This window comes from Callospermophilus lateralis, chromosome 19 (assembly GCF_048772815.1).
Source record: "Callospermophilus lateralis isolate mCalLat2 chromosome 19, mCalLat2.hap1, whole genome shotgun sequence".
NCBI lineage: Eukaryota > Metazoa > Chordata > Mammalia > Rodentia > Sciuridae > Callospermophilus > Callospermophilus lateralis.
The window spans coordinates 16,329,652-16,354,477 of record NC_135323.1 but is presented as its reverse complement, the minus strand read 5'-3'; the positions used below and the strand labels follow the sequence as shown (position 1 = coordinate 16,354,477).

Here is a 24,826-nt window from a genome sequence, read left to right as displayed (position 1 = left end):
GCTGTTTGGTTAAGTTTATTACTAAGTATTTTATTCTTTTTGATGTTAGTGAAACTGAAATTTTTCAAAAAATATTTTTTAAAATTTTAAAAATATTTTAAAATGCTCATTATTAAATGTAAAGAAACAATTGGGTTTGGTGTATTGTTTTGATTTTGCATCCTGCAGCTTTGCTAAACTTATTAGTTCTAATAGGATTTTTTTTTTTTTTTTTTTTTTTTTTTTTTTTTTGGTGGTACTGGGGGTTGAAATACCTACTACTGAGCTACGTTCTCAGTCCTCTTTATTTTTATTTTGAGACAGGGTCTCACTAGGTTTCCCAGGCTGGCCTCAAACCTGTGATCCTCCCAACCTCAGACTCCTGAGTAGCTGGGATTACAAGTGTGCATTACGTACTCAGCTCTAAGAGGATTTTTGCGGAATCTTTAGGGTTTTCTATATATAAGTTTTTTGCCTGCAAACAGAGATAATTCTTTTTTCCTATTTGAATTACTTTTATTTTCCTTGCTAACTTCTCTGATTAATACTTCCCTTAATACATTCAGTAGCATTGGAGAAAGTGGACATCCTTTTCTTGTTTCTAATTTTAGAGGAAAGACTTGGAATAATCTTCACCATTGAATATTTTGTTAGCTGTGAGCTTTACAAAATTATATGGGGGCTGGGGATGTGGCTCAAGCGGTAGTGCGCTTGCCTGGCATTCGTGCGGCCCGGGTTCGATCCTCATCACCACATACAAGCAAAGATGTTGGTTCCACCAAAAAGTAAAAAATTAAAAAAATTAAAAAAAATTATATGGTTTATTTTTCCCTTTCCCCTCGCTACCTCTTGTATGTAATTTTGTATAACCCTGAGGGTCTCCTTCCATTTCCATGCAATTTCCCTTCTCCCTCCCTTTCCCTCCCACCTCTCTGCAGTAGAGTGGGTAGAGAGAGAAGAGGGGAGGGGAGGGGAGGGGAGGGGGGTAGTAACGGATAGGAAAGGCAGCAGAATACAACAGACCCTAGTATGGCAATATATAAATCTATGGAAGTGTAACTGATGTGATTCTGCAATTTATATATGGAGTAAAAATGGGAGTTCATAACCCACTTGAATCAAAGTGTGAAATATGATATATCAAGAACTATGTAATGTTTTGAACAACCAACAATTAAAAAAAAAAAAATTATATGGGCAGCTGGGCTCAGTGACACACCTAATCCCAGCTGCTTGGAAGACTGAGGCAGGAGGATCACAAGTTCAAGACTAGCCTGAGCAACTTAGCCAGACCCTATATCAAAATAAAAAGGGATGGGAATGTAAACCCAGGGGTGATCTTGGTGGTACAGTGCCCCTGGGCTCAATCCTCAGTGCCCCAAAAATGTAATGAATTGAAAAGAGAAAGTATATGGCTTTCATTATGTTAAGGTAGTTTCCTTCTATTTCTAGTTTGTTGAGTGTTTTTTAACATGAGAGAGTATTGAATTGCGTTAAATGCCTTGTCTACATCAATTAAGGAGATCACCCCCCCTTCATTTTGTTACTGTGGAGTAGTAATTGATTCTTGCAATGTTAAACCATCCTGGCACACAGGAATAAATTCCACTTGGTCATGGTGTATAATCCTTTTTTTTTTTAAAAAAAACATGTTTTTAGTTGTAGATGGACACAATATCTCTGTTTCATTTATTTATTTTTTTATGTGGTGCTTAGGATTGAACCCAGTGCCTCACATATGCAAGGCAAGCACTCAACCACTGAGCTACAACCACAGCCCTATATAATCCTTTTAATGTTGAATTTAGTTTATCAAGATTTCATTGAGAATTTTTGTGTCAATATTTATCAGGGATATTAGTCTATAGTTTTCTGTAGTTCTTTGTCTATTTTTGGCATCATGGTAGTGCTAGTCTCATAAAATAAATTAGGAAGTGTTCCTTCCTCTGTAATTTTTTTGGAAGAACTTGAAAAAATTGGTGTTAATTCTTCTTTAAATGTATAAAAGAATTCACTAAGAAAACCATCCAGTCCTGAACTTTTTGTTTTCAAGAGATTTCTGATCACTGATTCAATCTTCTTATTAGTTGTAAGTCTATTCAGAGTTTTTCTATTTCTATAAAGTTCATTTTTTAAAGAATCATCCATTTATCTAGATTATTCAGTGTGTTGATATATAATTATTTAAAGTACTCAGTGTGATCCTTTTTATTTCTGTGGCGATGGTAGTAATGCTTTCTCTTTCACTTCTGGTTTTAGTTGTCTTAAGTCCTTTCTCTTTTTTTATAGTGAATCTAAGTAAAGATTTGTCAAAGATTCCTTTTCAAAGAATCAATGATTTTTCCTCTTTATTTTCTTATTCTCTATTTTATTTATCTCTGCTTTAATCTTTATTATTTCTTTCCTTTTGCTGACTTTGGTTTTAGTTTATCTTGTTTCGTCTTAAGATTTAGAGTTAGATTTAGAGTTAGGTTGTTGTTATTATTATCATCATTATTATTATTATTTTGTGGTGCTGGGAGTGGAACCCAGGGCATGTGCATGCTGGGCAAGTGCTTTACCATTGAGCTACATCCCAGCTGAGGTCTTTTTGGATGTGTTTATAGCTATGAATTACTGTGCTTAGGTGCTTTCACTGCATCCCATAAATTTGGTATATTGTGTTTTCATTTCCTTCTGTCTACAAACATTTTCTAATTTTCCTCAGAATTTCTTCTTTAACCTAATTGCTATTTAAAAGTGTGTTGTTTAATTTTCACATATTTTTAATTTTCTAATTCCCTCTCTACTGTTGATCTCTAATTTATTTCTGTTGTGATGAGAAAAGATGCTGTATGATTTCCATGGTTTCCACCTTTTAAAATTTATTAGCACTTATTTTATGGTCTAACTTATGGTCTGTCCTGGAGAATATTCCCTGTTTACTGGGAAGAACATATTTTGCTGTTTGTTGCTGTCGGGTCTGATTGGTTTAGATTGTGGTTCAATTCCTGTTTCCTTATTGATCTTCTCTATCTTGATATAACTTCTGCATGTGCCATTTGCTGTTTTGACAAATTCTGCTTTATTATTCATTTAAAGAAATTCTACTCTATAGGGTAGATATTTTGAAAGTTGTGATTATACCTTCAGACAAGGCACACATTGTAGCAGTTGCTTCCTGAAAGTGTTGTTTAAATGTCCATCTAAATGTTAGTATGTCAGAGTGTGATGGTATTATCAGTAGATTTTTCTTCTTATTCTGTTTTCCACTTTTTCTTCCATGAACATGTTACTGATAATGCTGAAAAACAATGCTATTTCAACAGTCTTCAACTTAGTGCAGTTATTGAGTGTCTACTGTGTGTTGTGCTAATTTCTGGGGACAGTGAAACAAAATAGGAAATGTTACAGCTTTCCTTGGAGCTTGTGTTCGTGGATGAGAAGACAGATATTATATAAGTAATAAACAAAACAATGTAGACTGAGATTATTTCTGTGAAGGGAAGGCATGACAGGACTGCAGGAGGAACCTAGTCTAGGTTGGCTGAGGAGAAACCAGAAAAGCGTCTTAGATGCAGTAAGTACAGAGACCTTGAGGCAGTTAAGAGCTAGGTTTGTTCTTGGCACCTGACAGACGGCCTGCTTGTTCCAGTGTTTTTCAGTTCATATAAATACTGGATTGACACGTCAGATGAAATCGCTGCTTTTGTAGCCCAGAACATTGGACTCCAGCATTTCAACCTCTGCTATAGTTTGCAGTCCTGCAAGTCACTAAAACTCTCTGGGCTGCAGTTTTCTTGCCTACAAAATGAGGTCAATTATCAGTTATTTTAAGTACTTGTCGCTAACAGTTTGTGATTCAAATCAGGGCCAGGACTAGGTGAGGCAAGTGGTTGTGTGCTTGCACAACCCTGAGAGTGATAGCTTCTTTAAATTTCATACCCCAGGCTTGCCCCCCAGCCTGGTGCCAACCCTGATTCTAGTTCATTTTACTGTTCAGTTGTGCTGATTGATTTGCTGATGTATAATGTCAGCTCTATTAGTGATGCTTATCAGGGATGCTTGTTGACTAACAAGCAGAGCTTGTGGTGTCTGATTATTGGGTAACATAGTCTGCTCCTAACATTACTTATTTTTCATATTTATGATCACCATGCATGAGTTATTTCATTATCTAGTTAGGAATTTCTGAATACTAGTTACATAGAACCACAATTTAAAAATACTTTTATTTTATTTATTCTATTTTTATGTGGTGCTGAGGATCAAACCCCGTGCTGCCTCACACGTGCTAGGCAGGTGCTCAACCACTGAGCTATAACCCCAGCCCTAGAACCACATTTATCCTAGTGAATTATTTCCTTGGCTATATCAGAAAACCTGGTAACAGTCTTATATGTGTTTTATGTTGTTCTTTAGATCAGTCCAAAATGTTTGTGAAGGTTTTTACTGAAATTGACCGGATGCCCCAGCTCCTTGCATACTATTACAAGTGTCACAAGGTAAGAAGCTGCAAACCATTACAATTGTGGTGCTCCTAGCTCTGGCAACAGCATTTTAGACTTAAGGGCTGTTTTTCTTCCCGTTAACCAGTAGGGGGCACTCTTGGTCCAGCGTATGGACACATCTAATTGGCAGTTGGAAAACATTTCATCAGTTTCCATCCTCTTTTGTATTTACAGCTGGATTCATTTAGATGGATTCAAACAGACTTGAAAAATTGTTTTAATTCATTCCCATTTTTGTATCTTAAGGGAGATTCATGTCTTAAGCTTTATTGTGCCTTTCAGCAAACTGTAAGACTTGTGGGGTTGTTGAAGTTAGGTTACCAAAACACTCAGCAGCTTCCTTGGCTGCCCTCTAGTCCTTGAAGCCCAGTCCTTCAAGCCCCTGTGTCCTTGAAGCAGTAAGGAGAGGACATGAAGCTTTAGCACCAACTCACAGCCACCTCTAAGGTCTCTTCTGAAGAGCGCAGCGCACTGGGTGGAGCACCCTGGCATGTCTTTGGGGCAGGGTAAAAGGAGAGAGGTACTTGGAGGTGACAAATTCAAGTTTGGATAATTATTAGAAGAGATTACTGTTTTTGTTTGTTTCCTGCCTTTTTAGGAAAAAAAAAAGTGAATGGATTCAGTGGGCACTTGGCTTGGGACAGCAGGCAGCAGTGCTCACTGGGGTGGTGGAAGGGAAGGGCAGTTGGAGCAGGCAGCTTATTCAGTGCATCCAGCAAGTTCCTCTCTGTTGTGCCTCTGCAGGTGCAGCTTTTGGCAGCCTGGCAAGAGCTGTGCCAGAGTGACCTGCCCCTGGACCGCCAGCTCACCGGCCTCTATGACGCCTTGCTCGCTGCTTGGCACACGCAAATCCAGTGGGCCACGCAGGTAACAGCTTACTTGGTTTTTAGGGGAATGGGTAACTGGCTGGGAGCACCTGCTCTCAGCTGCAGAGCCCCACGGGAAACGTCCCCATCTGTCACCATCACCCAAGGGGTTACAAGACAGGCTTGGATACCCAGGGCAGTGAAGTCCTGAGGTTTCCATTAAAGCTCTTTTTATCACTCTTATCTGTATCTTAAGTGGAATCTAATGTGACAGTGTTGCCTGTGGTTCAGCTAGGGAGCCTTTGGAATTCCTGGAAGCCGTTATCTTCACATCTGAAGGCAGGAGGCCCCTAGTCGGGCCGCGGTGGAGTGAACAGGCTGTTTATATCTTAACCTCAGGTAAAGCTTACCTGGCCCGCAGTTACTTTCCCTTCTCTCACGAGACATCAAGAGTTAGAGGAAGAGTACAGTGTTGAAGGCACCCTCTGAGCAGGGGCAGTGAAACAGGGTTCAGGAGGAAGCTTCCCATCACTTACCCTCCCCAGGTCTCTAGCGTTTCCAGACGGAGGGGAATGGAGCGTCACTGCTTCGTCCGCAGGCCAGGAGGGCAGCAGACCCTCCTCTAGAAGGGGAGCAGCCCGAGTACTTGGGGTGATGACGGACTGGGCTTATTGGTGGTGTGGCTTATTATTTTTCTCGTCATTAGTTGTGGATTGCTCTTCAGATGTTCATCAGTCATTTGGTGGAATAAACTCAAATGTACTTGAGAGATTCCCTGCACAGGGTCATGGTGTTGAGGATGGCTAAAGCCCTTTTCTCCATCCTGGCTTCTTCTTCCTTGAACTAACCTAATTCAAACTTAGGCAGGTTTTGTTTGGTTGTTTTTTTAAGGAGAAAAAGAACCTCAGTGGTTTTTGTGTGATCCCGAGTTTCCAGCAGGCCTATCTGCTCACACCCATGTACCGCCCGGGCCTCTTGTACCACTTCTCAGACCACAGGAGAAAAACGGCTCCTGCCTGTACATACAAATGCCCTTCCTCATCTGAGAATCATCTAGGAGAAAGAACTGGGGCTTCTCAGACTTCTGCTTGGTCCTCACTGTTGATTTTGAAGGCATAAGTTTATGCTTATTTATACCTTTGGCCTGTGGCCTGTTTTCTTTGCGGGACGTGAGCCTGTCAGGTGGGCTTTCATCTCCAGAAGCTCAGGAGAGTGCAGGTGAGGCCAAGCCCGCAGGGTCTGTAGGTGTGTCTCCTCCACCTTTCTGTCCCCCTGGGTTTTAAATGAACCTTTTCCCGCCTGTTGCTGGGTTTCAAACTGAGGGCCTTGCACATACTAAGCAGGTGCTCTAACTGAACTGCACCCCTGGCCCTCCCCCAGTATTTTAGTATGAAAAATACCCAACATATAAAAAGGCTGAAATGATTCTACAGTGAATACCTGTGTACCTGCCTCACAGCTGGACTCGGAACATTTTGCTGTTTGCTTTGTCACAGATTTATCCTTCTATCCATCTTCTGTCTACTCATCAAATATTTTTTGATTCATTTCAAAATATGTTGGGATATAACATTCATTTAAGAACACATATATGTATATATACACATATGTGTATTATTAACTAGAGTTCAAGTATTTGTGTTTCCTCAAGTAAAATTATGAAATGCAGTGATCTTAAATATATCATTTGATTAGTTCAAACAAATGCAAATAGATGTGACCTTATCCTCTTTCTAGACACGAATCATTACCATCCACCTAGAAAGTTCTCTCTTACTTCTTCCCGGGCAGCTATTGTTCTGATATTCCCCCCATATAAATTAATTTAGCCTGCTGTGGGATTTCTCACAGATGGAAAACACCCTGTGGCAAGGCATCTTTGTTGTTGTGGCAAGGTTTCTTTCATCTGGTGGGTTTTTGAGACTTACTCATTTGTATGTATTGCTAGTTTGTTCCCTTTTATTGCTGAATTCTGTTACATTCTGTTACATGATGTGAATAGACATCATTTAAAAAAAAATTTTTTTAGATGTTGATGAACCTTTATTTTATTCATTTATTTTTATGCAGTGCTGAGAATTGAACCCAGTGCCTCACACATGCTAGGCAAGTGCTGTACCACTGAGACATCGTTTTATTTGCACATTTTCTTATTGATGGACACTTGATCTACTTGATCTCATTCTAGTTTGAGACTACTATGAATAAAGCTGCTATGAACATTGTTCTATAATTTTTTTTTTTTTAAGACACATGTCTTCATATCTCCTGAGTAAACACCTAGGAGTGGAATTCTGAGATCATAGGGCAGGTGTATATTTGGATTTATAGGAAACTGCCAGGCCTTTTTCTAAAGTTGTCGTCCTTATTGCACTCCCACACAGTGTGAGAGTTCTGATTGCTTCCTGTGCTTGCTAACATCGGGTGTTGTCTTTCTTCTTAATTTTAGCCATTCTGCTGGGTGTGCAGTAGTGTCCCATTGTGGTTTTAATTTGCATTTCCCTGATGACTAAGGGCACTAAGCACCTATTCATGTGCTTCATGGCCATTTGGATGTCTTCCTTTGTGAAGTGTCTATTCAAGTCCTTTGCCCATGTGAAACATTGAGTTGTTTGCCTTTTTATTATTTAGTTGTAGGAGTTCTTTATATATTTTGGGCACAAGTCCTTTGTCAGATATGTTTGTAGACATTTGCACATTTTCTTCCAGTCTGTGGCTCGAACAGAGGTTTTATTTTTAATTTTTTAACTTTTTTTGCAATGCTGGGGATCAAACTCAGGCCCTGGCAGGTGCTGGGCAGGCACTGTGCAAGCACTCCATCACCAACTACATCCCAGCCCTGAGTAGAAGTTTCAGTTTTGATGAAGCCTATCATTTTGTTTTTTCTTTTATGGTTGTTGCTTTCTGTATCCTAAGAAGTCATTGCTAGTCCTCAAGTTTCAAGGATATTCTTCCATGTTTTCTTCTACGAGTTTGTTTAGCTTTTAACATTTAGATCCGTGGTCCATCCTGAGTTAGCTTTTGTGTGTAGTGAAGGCAGGGCTGGACTATCTTTCTGTGGCCCAAGTTGATAAGTCTGGTCTTACTTAAATGACTTGGGGGTAGGGGTGAAGCTAGACTATGGTTGTATTCCAGAGAGTTCTCATTGGTTGGTTGATATGTAAAGTCATGTTCTAGACCTCTAGTGGCATTTTTTTTAAATGCGTGTTTCAATTAAGACCCCTAAACCCCTTATGTTTAGAAGTTTCCCCTTTTTTAAAGTAACTGGACAAAAAAGATTCTGTGGCCATTTTCAAAAGAGCAACAGAAGTTTACAGATTGTAGAACTTGGGGGCTCAGTGATGACCCTTAGCTGTAGAAAATAGTGACTAGACATGGAAAAACTGGTCTGGAGGTGTAGCTAAGTGGTAAGGCATTTGCGTAGCATGTGTGAGGCCCTGGATTGGATCCCCAGCACTGCAAAAACCAGACCAGAACAAACCAAACCTGAGGAATTAAGTTTCATCAAAATTAGAACCTCTGCTTAAGTCATAGACTGGAAGAAAGCATCTACAAACATATCTGACAAAGACTTATATCCAGAATATATAAAGTACTCCTACAATTAAAAAACAAAAAGGCAAACAACCCAGTTTTTTAAATGGGCAAAAGACTTGAATAGACACTTCACAAAGGAAGATATATGAATGGCCCGTAAGCCCACAAATAGGTGCTCAGTGCCCTTAGTCATCAGGGAAATGCAAATTAAAATGACAGTGGGATACTGTTGCACACACCCACCAGAATGGCTACAATAAAAAAGAGTAACAATACCAAACTATGAATAATGGGCAAATCTTGAGATATTTAAAAATACGAAATGTAAGAGAACTTTTGAAGTAAATTTAAAATAAAGAATTTGGTGGACCTGGGCTTGGTGGAGCACGCCTATAATCCCAGTGGCTCAGGAGCCTGAGTCAGGAGAATCGAGAGTTCAGAGCCAGCCTCAGCAACAGTGAGGCACTAAGCAGCTCAGTGAGACCCTGTCTCTAAATAAAATACTAAATAGGGCTGGGGATGGGGCTCAGTGGTCGAGTGCCCCTGAGTTCAATCCCTGGTACTGCCCCCCACCCCTACCCCCACCCCACAAAAAAAGAATTTTGTGGTGATACATAGGGTGAATTGCTAAGGAGAGTTGGGAGCCAGACAGAGCCTTTGCCTGGTAGGAATGATGTGGTGCTGTTCAAGTTGATGAAGGAACAATCGTTGAAACAATTGTTAGTAACCGATAAAGGGATTCAAAGAAAGGAAAGTCAGAAGGGAGATTTTCATCCTGGTGAGTGGAGACATTATTGACAGAAGTAGGAAGTTGAAGGGAACATCTGTGGAGTTCAGTGGGGACATGATGGATTCTAATTTGGGGTGCTTTTAAGTTCCCAAATGTCAGTCTAACCGTGGCTTCCAGTAGATGGCTGGGTGACTGCCTCAGGAAATACAGATTGCAGCATCTGCCGCAAGTTGGTCATTTTATAATTTATTGGATTTGATTGTTTCTTTCCCCTATTTCTTTGTCCCAGACCCTAGCAGGGTGGCACTATGTGGAGTCTAATGTAGGATGTATCAAGGGAAACAAATGTTCTTTGCAGTTTTGTAAATTCTCTGAGAATTAAAAAAATATATACATATTTTGGACCATGTGCATGGCCATCCTATAACCAGTTGCTAAGGATCTTTAATCCTTCTCAGGTTAACTTTTTACAGAGTGTAAGATCCTGGGCCTGCCTTGTTCTTTTGCATGTGGACATCCAGTTTTCTGAGAACCATTTGTTGCCATGATTGTGCTTTTCCTGTGAAATGGCTTTGGCACCCAGGTTTAAATCAATTGGTCTTAGTTTGCTTCTGGGCTTTCTGTTCTATTCCACTGGTCTGTGTGTCTGTCCTTATGCTATCATTATACTTTTGAAGAAGTTTTCAGCCACTCTCGAGGTATTGGGATTAGGACTTTACTTATAAATTTTAGGGGGACATAGTTCAGACCATAACATTCCCCTTTCTTCATGAAGCCAAACAGGGCGAGTCTTTTAACTTTGCTCTCCTTTTTCAAGATGATTTTGATTACTTGGGGTACCTTGAGCTTCCAGATGAGTTGTTTTTGTGGCTGTTCCTTTTATGCACTGTGCAACCCACTTCAGTGCCAGCAGCCTGTGGACACAGAGGCCAGACAACGGTTTGGGGGCATAGTTTGCTCTGGCATGGGACACTATAAGAGGCCCCAGGGACAAGCCTACATAAATCCAAACCCATGCATTCAAATGAATTTTTGAATGGGTTTTTCTATTCCTCAAAAAAAAAAAAAAAATACTATTGGTGTTTTGATCAGTGCTTGCATTCCATCTGAAGGTGACTTTGGGTTGTGTTGACATCTTAAGAACACTAGGTCTTCAGATTCATGAACATGGGATGTCTTCACTTATTTGTCTTCTTTCATTTCTTGCTGTTTTGTAGTTTTCAGTGTATAGTTGTTCAGCTTTTTGGTTAAGTTTATTCCTAAATACTTGGTTCTTTTTGATGCTATTGCAAATGGACTTGTTTTATTAATTTCCTTTTCAGATTGTTCATTGTTAGTGTGTTGACAGACAACTGATTTTGTGTGTTAATATTATTACCTGCAACATAGCTGAATTTTAACTCTTAACAGTATTTTGTGGATTATTTTGGATTTTCTACACATACAATCATGTCATCTGTAAACAGAGATCACTCTGTTTTCAATTTGGACACCTTTTATTTCTTTTCTTGTTCTTTTCCAGTTGCTCTGGCGAGAATTTCCAGTACTATGTTGGATAGAGTGGCAAAAGCAGGCTTCTTTGACTTGTTCCTGAACTTAGAAGGAAAAGCTTTCAGTCTTTCACCATTGAGTCTGATGTGAGCTGGGTTTTCACCTATGGCCCTGGTTTCCTTCTATCCCTAGTTCGTTGTATGTTTTGTCATGAAAGGGTATTTTGTTAAATGGATTTTCTGCATGAATTAAGGTGGTCATATGTATTTTCACCTCATTCTGTTGGCATGATATATTAAATTGATTAATTTTTATACATTGAACTGTTCTTGCGTTCCAGGAGTAAATCTCACTTCACGACGGTGCATACTCCTTTTAATGTGCTGCTGAATTCAGTTTCTAGTACTTTGTTGAGGATTTTTGCTTATACATTTACAAGGGATATTGGTCTGTGGTTTTCTTGCAGTGTTTCTGCAAGACGCCGCACTGCACTACGAATGGGAGACACCACATGACACAGATCACCGGAGAGGTTCCGCTTTATTACAAAAGGCTGTGGGTTTATATAGGTCTAAGGAGAGGTAGCAGGGCTGAGGTAGATAACAGGTCGCCCGTTTATTGGCAAGCTCTTCCATATGTCAGTTCCGGAGCCCAAGAAGTTAATTCTTATTGGGGCTAAGGCTTCCCACCCGCAGGATTTGAACATTGGCGCCGGAGGGAACATTTTGCGCCAGTGAAAGAAAAAAGAGGAGAAAGAGGGTTGTTAGGCGCCATGTTGGGGTTTTTCTCTGGGGTGCTGCTGCCGTTATATGTTTTCCCAACAGTTTCTGTCTGCTTTTCATATTGGGGTGATGCTGACCACACAGAATGAGTTAGGAAGTGTTCTGTATTAGTTGTAAGGGAGTATCTTGAACTGGCAAGTTTAAGCAACAGAAATTAATCTCCTCAAAATTCTTAAAGTCTTGGAGTCCAAGATAAGGATTGCTTCTTCAGAAGTCTCCTTGACTTGCAGAAGGCCATATTCTCCCTGTGTCCTTACTCCATATGTGTTTGTTGTCCTGATCTTTTCTTTGAATCAGAACACCAGTCATAGGGGATTAGAGCTCATCCAGAGTACGTCATAGTACCTTTGCTACCTTTTTTTTTTGAGAGAGAGAAACATTTATTTATTTATTTTTCAGTTTTTGGCGGACACAACATCTTTGTTTGTACGTGGTGCTGAGAATCGAACCTGGGCCGCACGCGTGCCAGGCAAGCGCTCTACTGCTTGAGCCACATCCCCAGCCCTACCTTTGTTTTTTAATGTTTTTTTTTTTATTGTGGCTGAACATAACATCTTGATTTCATTTTTATGTGGTGCTGAGGTTTGAACTCAGTGCCTCACATGTGCTAGGTGACCACTCTACCACTGAGCCACAGCCCCAGCTCCCCTTTGCTACCTTTTTAAAGGTCTTGTCTGTAAATATAATCACATTCAAAGCATTGGAATTGGGACTTCACGTTCAAATTTTAGGGGAACACAGTTCAGACCATTGCATATTCTCTCTTCTTCAGTTTTATTCCAAGTGTTTTAGAAGGGTTGGCCTTAATTCTTCTTGTATATTTTGTAGAAGTCACCAGTGAAGTCATCTGATTCTGATCTTTTTTTGAGGGGAGGTTTTGATTATTGATTCAATGTCCTTACTATAGGTAGAGGAGGATTCCAGTTCTCTCTTCCTGAGCCAGTTTTGGTGGGTTGTGTTCTAGGAATATGTCCATTTCATTCAGTTTGTTGGCATACAGTTGTTCACAGAATTCCCTTATAATCTTTTTTATTTCTGTAAAATTGGTGCAGTGCCTTAATTTTATATCTGATTTTAGTAATTTCTTTCTCTTTTTTTCTTAATCAGTCCAGGTAAAAGCAGTTTTTTTTAAATTAATCTTTGCAAAAACACCCTGCAGTTTCTGGTGCAATAGACTTTACTTTTGTTGATTTTCTATCTTTTTATTTATCTCTACTTTAATCCATATTATTTTCTTCTGCTAACTTTGGGTTTAATTTGATCTTTTTCCCCCTAGTTCTTTAATGTGTGCACTTAGGTCGTGCATGTGAGATTTTTCTTTTTCTGATCATACACACCTGCAGCTCTGCAGGCCTCTTAGTATTGCTTTTGCTGCATCCTCTAAGTTTTGTTTTGTTCTTTTCATTTTCATTTATCTCAGAGTATTTTGTAGTGAAATTTTGAATTCTTTTGGGTTTATAGTTTTAAATTTGTACTTTTTTTGGCCTTGGATTTGCCTAAAAAAAAGTTCTTGTATCATCTCATGTTTGTATATGTTATGTTTTAACAAAAAAGTACTTAACCAACCCTGGTGGTGTAGAGAGAACCCCGTCCTAAGTGAACTATGTACATTATTCAAAAATTTCCCAAGAAATCTAAAGTACATATAATGAGAGAGAAAAGACTATCAATGAATAATTTTAACTGGTCTAGGTACACTCTTCTGTGTGGTCCTTAAGAGAATCCATCAAGATCAGTGTCAAGGAGAGGCTGCAGCCAGACTGAATCTGCATAAAGGTCCTTCCAATTGTGATTCAGTGAATTGCTTTTCTTTCATTGGTGCCCCCACCCCTGCCCCAAAGCCATTTCTCCTTTGGTACCTTCATAGCCCTCCCTCCAGTCAGTTTCTGGTACTATCTAAACAAGGCAGCAAAGCATTTAGTAAATTTGTAAATAGGAAGGCACTGAGGGGGGGGGTGGAGACAGCAGTAGACAGGACAGGACATTGTCCATCATTCCAGACACCTTCCAGGTCCTGCAGGTTTGCTGTGCTTTCTGAGCACGTTCACTCTGCAGTGAGGGGACCTTTGGGCTTGCAGCTCTTGACTAGTCACTTTTTACCTATTAAGGGGATTTCTTTGAGTGATCCAGAAAACAGCTTCTTTAAGAACTCTGTCCTGTTGGTGGCGTGAGCTGACACAGCTGCCTGTTTCCCACTGCAGGTTTTCAAGAACCCTCACGAGGTTGTGACAGTGCTGCTGATCCAGACCCTGGGGGCCTTGGTGCCCTCCCTGCCTATCTGCCTCAGCGCTGGCGTGGAGAGGGCGGGACCCGAGCTGGAGCTCACCAAACTGCTGGAGTTCTACGACACCACTGCCCACTTTGCCAAGGGGTTGGAGGTGGCACTGCTCCCCCACCTACGTAGGCATTCCTTCCTCCCTTCTCCGACTTGTCTTTACTTGCTGTTTTGCAGCTTCTGGGGCCTGAGTTCGTTTCTTTTTCAGGGGACTGTGCAGAAAGGGGAGGATTCCAACACATATGGAAGTTGTCCGTGGAAACTGCCCTAGGGAAGTGGCTTTAATATACTTGTCAGTATCCCAGGTATTGTCTAGTGCTTTCTCAACTCTGGGAACTGATGGACCTTCTGCTGTGGCTTAGCATGTGAAAGAGGCAGGTAGACGCAGGTGGCAGCGAGCTGGCAACAGGCTTCCCTGGGAGGATAGTGTTCTCTTCATTTCGAGTCACGAAACCTTAGACAGTTCAACCTCAAAAGTAAGTTTGAGGGGACACTTAGGTTGTAGGGGCTTCTGAAGGGCAACAGCAAGTTTGTCGTGACAGCGGAGCTGTGTTAGGACTACAGGTAGCTGTGTGGAAAAGGGCTCTCCTGGTGGCTGACTCCTCATTCCCATTTGGGGGATGATGCATGGGATGGTGCATTTTCCCAGCTGTTTTCCGCCTGTGTTAAAACCATCGTGAATTTTTAGATATCATAGACCTCGTGACACATGCTGCTGTCAAATCAGGAAGTTGCTTGGGGAAGGCCTTGTTCTGCCATGTGGCTGCTGTGTGTCACTCACTGCGTTTATTTAATAGTTATTCTCTTTAATGACATTTGTACTTAATTGCCTGGACATTCCAGGGAGTGTGTTTGTTGTTCAGGTTCCTGATGAGTCAGAGGTGTTTTTGGCACACTCGCCTTAGGCGTGGGAGAGGCATGGTGGATGTGGGTGGCTTCCAGAGGACCACACTGCCCTGGCAGGTGGCTACAGAGTGTGCAGGCCGTGGATCCTGCTGGAGCAGAGTGGGACGAAGGCAGGGCAGGGAACAGGTTGCATTCCGCCCACGGCCATGGGCTTTCCTAGGTGAGGAGAACCACCCTCTGCAGAGTCAGAGGAGTGCTTTGTCGTCGGCCATGGGAGTGCAGATCTCTGACAATGGCTGTGGAAGGTTTCAAAATAATGTTTTGTTTTACTTTTAATTGAAAAATACTTTGGAAACACAAAAAATAAAAGAGAGGCTAAAAGTGACCCATAGCTTCATCACTCAGAGTCACTGATAGCATTGCATTTCTTCCCAGTAATTCAAATGTAAATGCACGTTGTTTTAAGCATTAATAAAAATATTTAGCATGTGCTATATATTTTTATGGTGCTGGGAATTGAATTCAGGGCCTTGTACATGTGAGGCAAGCACTCTACCAACTGAGCTCTATCCCCAGCCCAAGATCTGTTTTTTTTAATCTATATTTTTTTAGTTGTGGATGGACACAATATCTTTATTGTATATATACACACACACACATGTATTTTTAAAATTTTTAAAAATTATATATTTAATTATAAACAATTATATTTTATAATTGTTTTTTAAATTAATCTTTTTTTGTACAGGGGATTGGACCCATCTGTATTTTACCACTGAGCTATATCCCCAACCCTTTTTTAATGTTTTCTTCTGAGGCAGGGTCTCACTAAGTTGTTGAAGCTGGCCTTGAACTTATGATCCTCCTGTCTCAACCTCCCGAGTTACTGGGATCACAGGCGTGCACCACCGCACCTGGCAGTGGCTTATAATTTTTTAACCACTATTATAAGTACAACTGTTATGAACTATATTACCCATTAATGTTTAAACCTAATTCTGATTGGTCCTTGGGATAAATTTTAAATTGTGGTCATGAAGAAGTGGAAAAATTGAAAGATGTTTTTCCTACTTTGCTCTTTAGAACGTTTCTGCCAATTTTTGTATAGTAGTGAATAAAGGCACCAGGTCGCTCCTGCCTCTTCCATCGTTGTCAGATTCTTATACAATTAATAATATATCATTTTAATTTACTTCAGCATTAGCAAGTTTGAAAATTATATTATAAAAAAGATCTCTTTTTCTTTTTTGGTTGCTTATTTGCCTGTTCTGCTTGGAGTTTTAATCTATTTCTTGTTAATATCTTAGAGTAATTTATTTAAAATAGTGTTATTAAATATGTTTGTAAAAAGCAACAAAAATATATGTTACATAGTCTCCTATAGTCCTATTTGCTAGAAATAACCATGTTTAAAATTTTGACATGCTCCTAAAAGATTCTTATGTAGTGGACTTTTTCCTATTGTTTATCAAATATATTTCAGATATATTTTCTAACTTTTATTTTACCTTTAACATGTTTCTGTTATTTTACTAACAAATACCCATATATTATATAATTTAAAATATAAAAGATTATGGAAAAGAAAGCAAATTTTTAAAATGTAACTTAAGTTGATTTTATAGTTAACAAGCAATATGAATTTATTATAGATAAATCCTGAAAATACAAGGAAGGGGAAAAAATCATCCTCAACCTGACTTCTAAAACAGCATTTTGGGATTATATATATGTGCAGATTTTGTCTATGAGTATCCGTATGTTTATATTCTTAAATTTGGTTTCAGTAGAATATTATTATCACACCCAAGAATTTAATTTTGATTTCATATTGTCAGCTAATGTGCAGTCGGTGCTTGGGTTTCCCGGTTCCACAGGTGTCTGCATAGCGGCTTCCCCACCTCTGCCTCGCGCTGACCTCCGGTTCACATACATATATTGCCCCGATTGTCCTGTTTCTGTAGATTAAAATCTCTTTTAATCTACAACAGTCATTTCATTTTTCTTTTGTTTTTCATGACATGGACGTTTTTGAAGACGAAAAGGTTGTTTTCTTATGGAATGCCCCACATTCCAGGCTTTTATTAGTAGATTTATCTCAAACATTTTTAGCAAAACTGTTGCATTGATGCTGATGTGACTTCCCATTGCATCACCTCAGGAAACACATAGTGTCGAATTGCCGGTGACAGGTTAGATTAATCACACTGTAAATGTATCCTCCAGATCTCCCCATTGTCGTTACCTTTTCCTCTTTGTAATTATTAGGTAATTTGTGGGGTGATACTGTGAGCTCATAGGAATATGCCATTCCCCAAGAAACAATTGCCCAGTGATATCAGCACCCATCGATGAGCCTTGCCTTAATGATTCTTACAGTGCTGATTGTAAAATGGTGATTTCGTAATTATATCATTCATTCTACAATTATCTGCTGGCATTCTCTTATGAAGAAGAATTTCCCTTTCTGCCTTTTTTTTTAATATTTATTTTTTAAGTTTTTTTAGGTGGACACAATGTCTTTATTTTACATTTCTGTGGTGCTGAGGATCGAACCCAGTGCCTCTTGCATGCTAGGCAAGCACTCTACCACTGAGCTACACCCAGCCCCCCTTTCTGCCTCTTTGATGTCACTATAAATTCATGGATTTTTAAAAATATTTTATTATTTTTTAATACTTACAAAGAAGCCCACTTGACGGACAAAAATTCATGGATTTTAAAAAATCCAGTGTGTTATGATTTAATTGTTACCATTCTTTTTTTTTTTTTTTTTTTTTGGCAATACTGGGGATTGAACCCAGGGCCTTGTGCATTTGAGGCAAGCACTTTTCCACCTGAGCTATATCCCCCGCCCCCTCATTGGTACCAATCATTTTGATGTCCAAATTATTTCATTTTTGGACTGTGGGTCCCCATTCAGCTGACTCTCATATCTTTTTGGCATGTGTCTAATCAGTCGTTGAATGCTTCCTTGCTTTTTGGCACAGACTATTCCAGAAGCACCTGTGCTTTCCTTTACCCCTCACCTGGAGTCAGCTGTTTTTCCAGGGAGACTAGTTTCTTCTGGTGAAAATTGGTATTTAGAAATGAGAGTCTGAACACCAGGGCTGTTCATTGTTGCTGAGGTATTATTACTTCTAGGCTCTTTTGGTGGACAGAGCTAGGAAATACATATTTTTTAAAAATTGGCAATTTATACTGATATTTCCCAGTCAGATTTAATGCTGTAAAATTTTTACTTTTTGCTTTTTCAAGCCTACTTACATCTCCCATTTCCTGCAGTGAGAATCCTGGTTCCCAATCAGGATACACACATACACAAATATATATGTAATTATTTTTCATGACCACATTCTGGATAGGTCAACATATTTTTAACTTACTCATTCAAACACCAGAGGACTGTACTGAAGTTTAGAAGCTGAGGATGCAAAGATGAGTAAAAGCAGACACCGTCCCTAGAGTACGCGCAGTGGGAGAGAATCAGGTAGTCACACTTGATGAATGTATGATTACAAAGTGAGATGAGCACTATCAAGAAAACAGGTGGTCCTAAGCATTTATAAACAAAGAAAGATAATTGAGCCCAACAGAATCAAGCTGGTTGAGTATTGAAGGAATTAGAATTAGCAGGATGAAAAGAGTTAGGGAAGCAGAGGGTCCTTCCACACAGGAGGCTCAGCGTGGGACCAGAAGTTCCTATGAGGCTGGAAGCCAGGGGAAGAGTGAAGGAGGAGGTGGCTATAGAATTAATATTAAAGATCTGGCATGTGGCACATTTTATCTACTCAACAAAAGCCTTTTAAGATTGTTGGCATCAGTTCCCTCATTTTGTTATTGAGGGAACAGGCATCTGAATGCATAACCAGGGCCTTCACTCCTAATTGCCACCATCTTCCTCTTCCTGAGGTCAGGCTTTGCAGGTTCGAGAAAAGATAAGTTTGACTTCCAGCTGAAGAGCAGTAGAGATCTTTGGGAAGAGGCAAGTAGGGCAGTGATGTGGCCGGGCTTCTGTTGGGGAGTGTTCTGACTTCAGTGTGAGGACAGGTTGGAGGGGAGCAGAGATTGTGAGGAATCAGTCAGCAGGCTGCTGCACTTACTCATCGCCTTCGGATCGGGTCCACAGCCCTGTCCTGGCAGTGTTTTCAAGAACATTCTTCTTGTACACTGTGTCCCTGCACTATTGTTTGCTTCTTGGGTGTAATCCTTGGAAGTTGAATTGCTACACTGTAGAATAAGCACATGTACATTTTGGATACAAACATGTTTTAAATTTGTATGTAACTGAACTTGGGCTCTCCTCTTTCCCTAAAGTCCAAGGACACTCGGAAGAGTAAGATGGACTTCCTTCAGAACCTTTCTCTGTAGCAGAACCTAACCCTGACCAGAGTTTTCACTGAAGAGATCCTTAACTACCAAGGGTTGTAGGATGAAGGGGATGGGTGTCTTAATTGTACTTTCAATTGTGCTTTCAGCACACAATGCACAAAAACCAAATGTATCCAAATATTTACTGAAATGAGGTTGAAGAAGCTACCTGGAATGATCAAAGCAGATTAACAAAATGTAGACACCCCTGAAGATAAAACAAGAAGAGTTCCAGTAGTGTACCTCTCTCCCGTTGCTCTGTAGCAATTAATTCAGATCCTTTGTTCATTATTGTTTTTTAATTTCCGATTCCCTAAAGAGGAGCACAACCTGGTGAAAGTCGTGGAGCTGGTGGATGCCGTGTACGGACCCTATAGACCCTACCAGCTGAAGTACGGCGAGATGGAGGAGAGCAACCTCCTCATCCAGATCAGCGCTGTGCCCTTGGTAACGTGGCAGTGCCACCACTGGCCATTTGGGAAGCATTCTGTGTGCCGATCTTTCGGCCAAGTCTGGCAGAGGGTTGGGGGTGAGGTCAAGTATACAAAGAAGGAGCTGAGCGGAGAGATGGCTTTCAATCCTCACGGGCTCTTGCCATCCAAATGTAAAATGAGGCCGCAAATATGCTACCAGTGTTCCACTTCAAATCCCTCATAGAGATCTAGTAAAATGAGAGGCCTAAATTCTTTGGAAAGCTTAAGTAACTTTTTTTTTTAATAGTTGTAAATGGACACAATACCTTTATTTTATGTATTTATGTGGTGCTGAGGGATCGAACCCAGTGCCTCACACGTGCTAGGCAAGTGCTCTACCACTGAGCTGAGACCCCAGCCCCCTAGTAACTTATTTTTAAGGGGGACTTCTGTTTATGGAAGATGATGTGGATGGCACAGGAGCTTCACATCCATGGACAGTGCTTTAAGGGGACTGTGTGGGCAGGAGGGAGGGGATCGAGCGCCTCTCCTTTTAAAGGTGATTTTGTTTTCATGTCACTTGAGGTTGTCCAGCATGAAGTGCGTTGACATTTAGGAACTGATCTTACAGAAGTTAAAGTCTGCTGCCTCTTGCTATTTTCCCCATTTTACCTAGAAAGTTCCTTCTGCTTCATTTACTTTCATGCTTTTGAGGGAAACATTTTCCTTCTGCTACCTTTTTTTTTAGAGTGACTGGTATGGAGAATTAGAGTCCTAGCTTGAGAGCCAGAGGAGGAAGTACTATCTTAATAATCACAGGAAAAGGGGAAACAGATGTAAAATGTAGGGACAGCCTAGACATTTGGTCATGCTTTTCTGCCATGAGTTATTTCTGTGGTGTCACTGGCCACACATCAACTGTCCTTCTCCATGGGGCTCGGGCTCTAGAAGAGCTGTCCTGGTTGAGGACAGTGTTTCCGATAACCTCAAGTGATTTTTCCAGAGAGGAGAGGGCTGGGTGGGCTGCCTGCTTCGTGTTGTTTGTCTCACAGTATTCTTGAGTCTCACGTGGCTCTTGCTTGTCCACCTCTGACCAGGAGCACGGGGAAGTGATGGACTGTGTGCAGGAGCTGAGCCACTCCGTGAACAAGCTCTTCAGTCTGGCATCTGCAGCTGTTGACAGATGTGCCAGGTTCACCAACGGCTTGGGGACCTGCGGCCTGCTGACAGCCCTGAAATCCCTCTTTGCCAAGTAAGGTTGGGGAAGCTAAAATAGGGTAGGCCATGTTGGAAGGCACTGTCTGTCCCAATTAAAAATACACGTGTTCTTTATCCCTGTTGTGAACACTGGAGAAACACTTGTATCTGGGCCCAAGAGGATGTTCTTAAGGGTGTTCATTGCAGCATCATTAGTAAAGGCGGAACATTTGAAGCAACCTAAATGACCATCCATTAGGCAGTGGCTAGATAAGATGCGGTATTTTTGCGAGGTAACCCTGTGTGGCAAAGTATGAATTAGACCTACACATATCAACATGGACAGATCTCAAAACAGTATTGAGTGAAAAAAAGCAAGTTGCAGAATCATGTAGAAAGTTAATATATTATGCAAAAAGAACACACAAAATGTAGGGTCCATTTTCTAGAGCAAGATTGCAGTTTTTCTAAAAAGAGGCAGATAGTGTGACTTATTTCACAGTAAAGCTGTTACTGAAGGGTCTGTGGGTGTGGCTGTATGCTTTGCATGTGCAAAGCTCAGTGTGCATGCCTGCGTGTGTATGTGCTTATGCACACACACACACACACACACACACACACACACACATACACACGCTGTTTCCCAAAGGAAAGGAAAATAAAGGGAAAGTTAAATTACATTTTGTCAGAAAGAAGAAAAGAAAGCTGTATAAGGCTGGATCCTCTGACCTGTTTAATTGAGGTGCAAGGGTCCTCAGGAAGTTACGGGCTCCAGTCTTAGTTTATAGACAAGTACGTTCTTATGCTCTCCAAGGGACCTTCCCTCGACCGTGTGTTCCACAAGGAAGTTGCCCTGGAGTCTCAGAACTCCCCGTATTGAACTGAAGCAGTTTTGCTGGGGGAGTTTAGAAAGCTCTTGTCATTCCAGAAATGCCAAGCTCACCCCTGGGAGATCTAAGTGCTGTTGAGCCAGAGCTCAGTCACTGCCATGAGCTGTCACCACCTTCACAGGGCAGCTCCAAGTGTCGGCATTAAGGCTGGAACTGTGCCCAGATGAGCCCAGATGTGTTCCCAGAAAAACAGAAGCAGCAAATTTAATCAAAGTTTTAACTCTTTCGTGTCACTATCAGGATTTTGTGAATGGAAAGATTTTTTTAAAAAAATTTTTTTAGTTGCCAATGGATTTTTCACTTTATTTGTTTATTCATATGTGGTTCTGAGATCGAACCCAGGGCCTCACACTTGCTAGGCAAGTGCTCTACCACTGAGCCACAGCCCCAGTCCTGGAAAGATTTTTTAAAAAATATTTTTAGTTGTAGATGGACACAAGACCTTTATTGAGTTCCTTTAGCTTTTTATGTGGTGCTGGGGATTGAACCCAGTACCTCATGCATGCTAGGCAAATGCTCTACCACTGAGCCACAATCCTAGCCCTGAAAGATTTTTTTAATTTTAATCTAAGAATTTTATTATGAAATAGCAGAAATGATGCTTTTAGAAATAATTCCCCCTAAAAATATGAAAAGACATAAAAATGTGAAATTCTTCTCCCTTCCTAACCATTTTTTAGTCCTCATGAGTAACTAAGTTTTGAACATTTGCTTTTAGTTTTCTGATTCTTCCCTACAAACTTTAAGGAAAAAAATTTTTAACAAACTTTAAATGTCTCCACATGAAAGGTGAGGTCTTGAGTTTCTTAAGGCTGTTGCTCTAACTCCTGCTTCTCTGAGCTTTTGCAACTTACAATTTTGCTTTTAGTTCTTCTGTTCATTATTTGTTTACTTTGTTTCTAAAAATAATATTCATATTAAAAATTCAAACTGTATGGTGAAATCAGGTCATCTCCTCTAGGAGGGAAGATTTACTAAAATAGCTAAAGTTTATACAATTAGTCAGAAAACCAGGTTGAAGCTAACTCGAGTAGGGTTCAGATGGGACGTGGTTCACTGGTGAGGCGGGCTTGGGAGGGTGTTAGGGGCGCAGGGGGAGGGAGGAGCAGACGGGCCTGGCTTGAACTAGAGGGAAACTGTAGAATACAGCAGGCGACGTCCTGGCCACAGAATGAGGGACTTGGCAGCTGTGGTGGGTGGGAGGGCCCTGAATGGGACCAGCCTGGGCTCAGGTCCTGGCACTTACTGGTTAGGATCTTGAGCATGTCACCAGTCTTTTCTGAGTCTTAATATCTTCCTTCTGAGTAAATTGATGATAATAATACCTTCTTTTCATGGTGGTTTTGATATTAAGCAAAGCTTGTAATTAAAATCCCGAACACAGTGACTCTGTGTGTAGACATTTGGAAATGTGCATAGTGAGAGAGAGTCGGAGAGTTTGAAGACAAAAATAATGTGGTAAAGGCTACCCTTTCATCTGAGATTTCATGATAAACCCATTTTGAGTCCAGATGGAAAGATAATGAGATATCCTGTCTGCTCACCTTCCCCCGGTACACTGTCATAGGAACTTCTGCAGAGCGTGGGGACTGTGCATGGCATATTCTCCTAGTGCATGCTTGTCATAGTTGCAGGGTGTGACACGGTTGTTTAACCTCCCACAGCTGAAGCTGGTGTTCCTGGGCATTGCCCTGCTAATTTGCCCTTGAGGCCCAGGCCCCACCCCCCAACAACTAATTCCCTCAGGGAGCTGTCCCCTCTCTTGATGGGTAGGGAAGGTGCCATCCCTGGAACACGAGTTTTGTAGCTTTCTGCTTTAAAGCCGAAGCCTGTGTGGAGGGAGGAGCAGTGTGGCTTGCAGGTGGGGTGGCGGTCTCAGGTACTTCCCTCCCTTGGCACCTTGAAAGGCCTTTCTCTCCACTCCACACACTTACTCTTCAGGCCCTGGGCTGCATGTTCTACCTCCCTCACTCAGAGCTTTTGATTTAGAGGGCAGAGAGAGAAAGCTGCTTGTGATGTACCCAAAGTCACAAGTGTTTTGGTTTCCAAAGGACAGAACCCTCACTTCATCCTTGCCACCACCAAACCCGCCCAAGGACATGAACTGATTTGTTAATGTTCCAAGAAATTTAAATCCTTAGAAACACCACCCATTCCGCATCAACAGTCATTTTATTCTTTCCAGAGAATGTATATTATGTCATTTATTTAATTTTATCACCACAACAACTCTGTGAGGTCATACAGAAGACATCATTAAATCCACTTTAAGGATGAGGAAACTGAGGCCCAATGACCCAGAGGCGCTTGTCCAACAGTGCCATGCAAGTCTGTCATTCATTCAGGAACTATTTCCAGTGTCTCCTTTATGCTCTGCCCAGTGCTAGTTCCTCAGGACCCACCATGAGGTACAGAGGCACAGTCCCTGATCTCACAGATCTCACAGGCCCCCACGCACTACACACACACTGATTATAGCGTGGAGGGTGCAAGGAAAGAAGCATGTTCACACTGCGAGGGCAGGCTGCGGTCCATGAGGGAGGGTCTTCCGGCTTTGAGCCCACGTTTACCATCCTGTGCTGATGAAGCCGGGCCCTTGCCTGCTGTGGAGGTGTGGTCGTCTGCCATGGCCATTGGGTCTAATTCAGGGGATTCACTTGCAAAAGTACCCTGAATATCCGCAGCTGCCCCGCAGTGTCCTGCGTCACATTTGGTTATTACAATAGACACATGGGTTTCAAAATAGTTCTTCAAATCTGCTTCCAAAGACATGCATCTGTTAGAATGAGGGGAATTTACCAGCATCGTCTCTTGCCTGATTGTCATTGGAGTTGACTTAGTGGCTGTCGCCTTCCTCTTCATCTTGAGCATCTCTCAAGGCTGCCCTGCCAGGTGATTAGGATGGTCTTGCCACAATGAGAAGGCATTTTTGTGGTCAGAGGTTTGTTAGTGTTCTCCTCCCATGGTGGGAGCCACTCATTCTCAAGGTAATCAGCAATTTGTCCAAAGCTGTGGAATT

At 41.1% G+C, this 24,826-nt stretch overlaps 1 protein-coding gene and 1 non-coding gene across 2 annotated transcripts in view; one reads left to right on the top strand and one right to left on the bottom strand.

Moving 5' to 3' along the window:
• Cog7 (component of oligomeric golgi complex 7) overlaps nt 1-24,826 on the top strand; it is a 63,137-nt gene that overhangs the window by 12,051 nt on the left and 26,260 nt on the right. Inside the window, exons 5-9 of the mRNA XM_076840591.2 lie at nt 4,381-4,463; nt 5,214-5,336; nt 14,017-14,215; nt 19,627-19,754; nt 20,818-20,972. Coding sequence (XP_076696706.2) covers nt 4,381-4,463; nt 5,214-5,336; nt 14,017-14,215; nt 19,627-19,754; nt 20,818-20,972 — 688 coding nt within the window. The remainder of the gene's footprint in view (nt 1-4,380; nt 4,464-5,213; nt 5,337-14,016; nt 14,216-19,626; nt 19,755-20,817; nt 20,973-24,826) is intronic.
• On the bottom strand, nt 10,427-10,560 carry LOC143385524 (small nucleolar RNA SNORA42/SNORA80 family). Its single transcript, XR_013089479.1, has one exon. It is a non-coding gene; the product is annotated as a small nucleolar RNA SNORA42/SNORA80 family (small nucleolar RNA).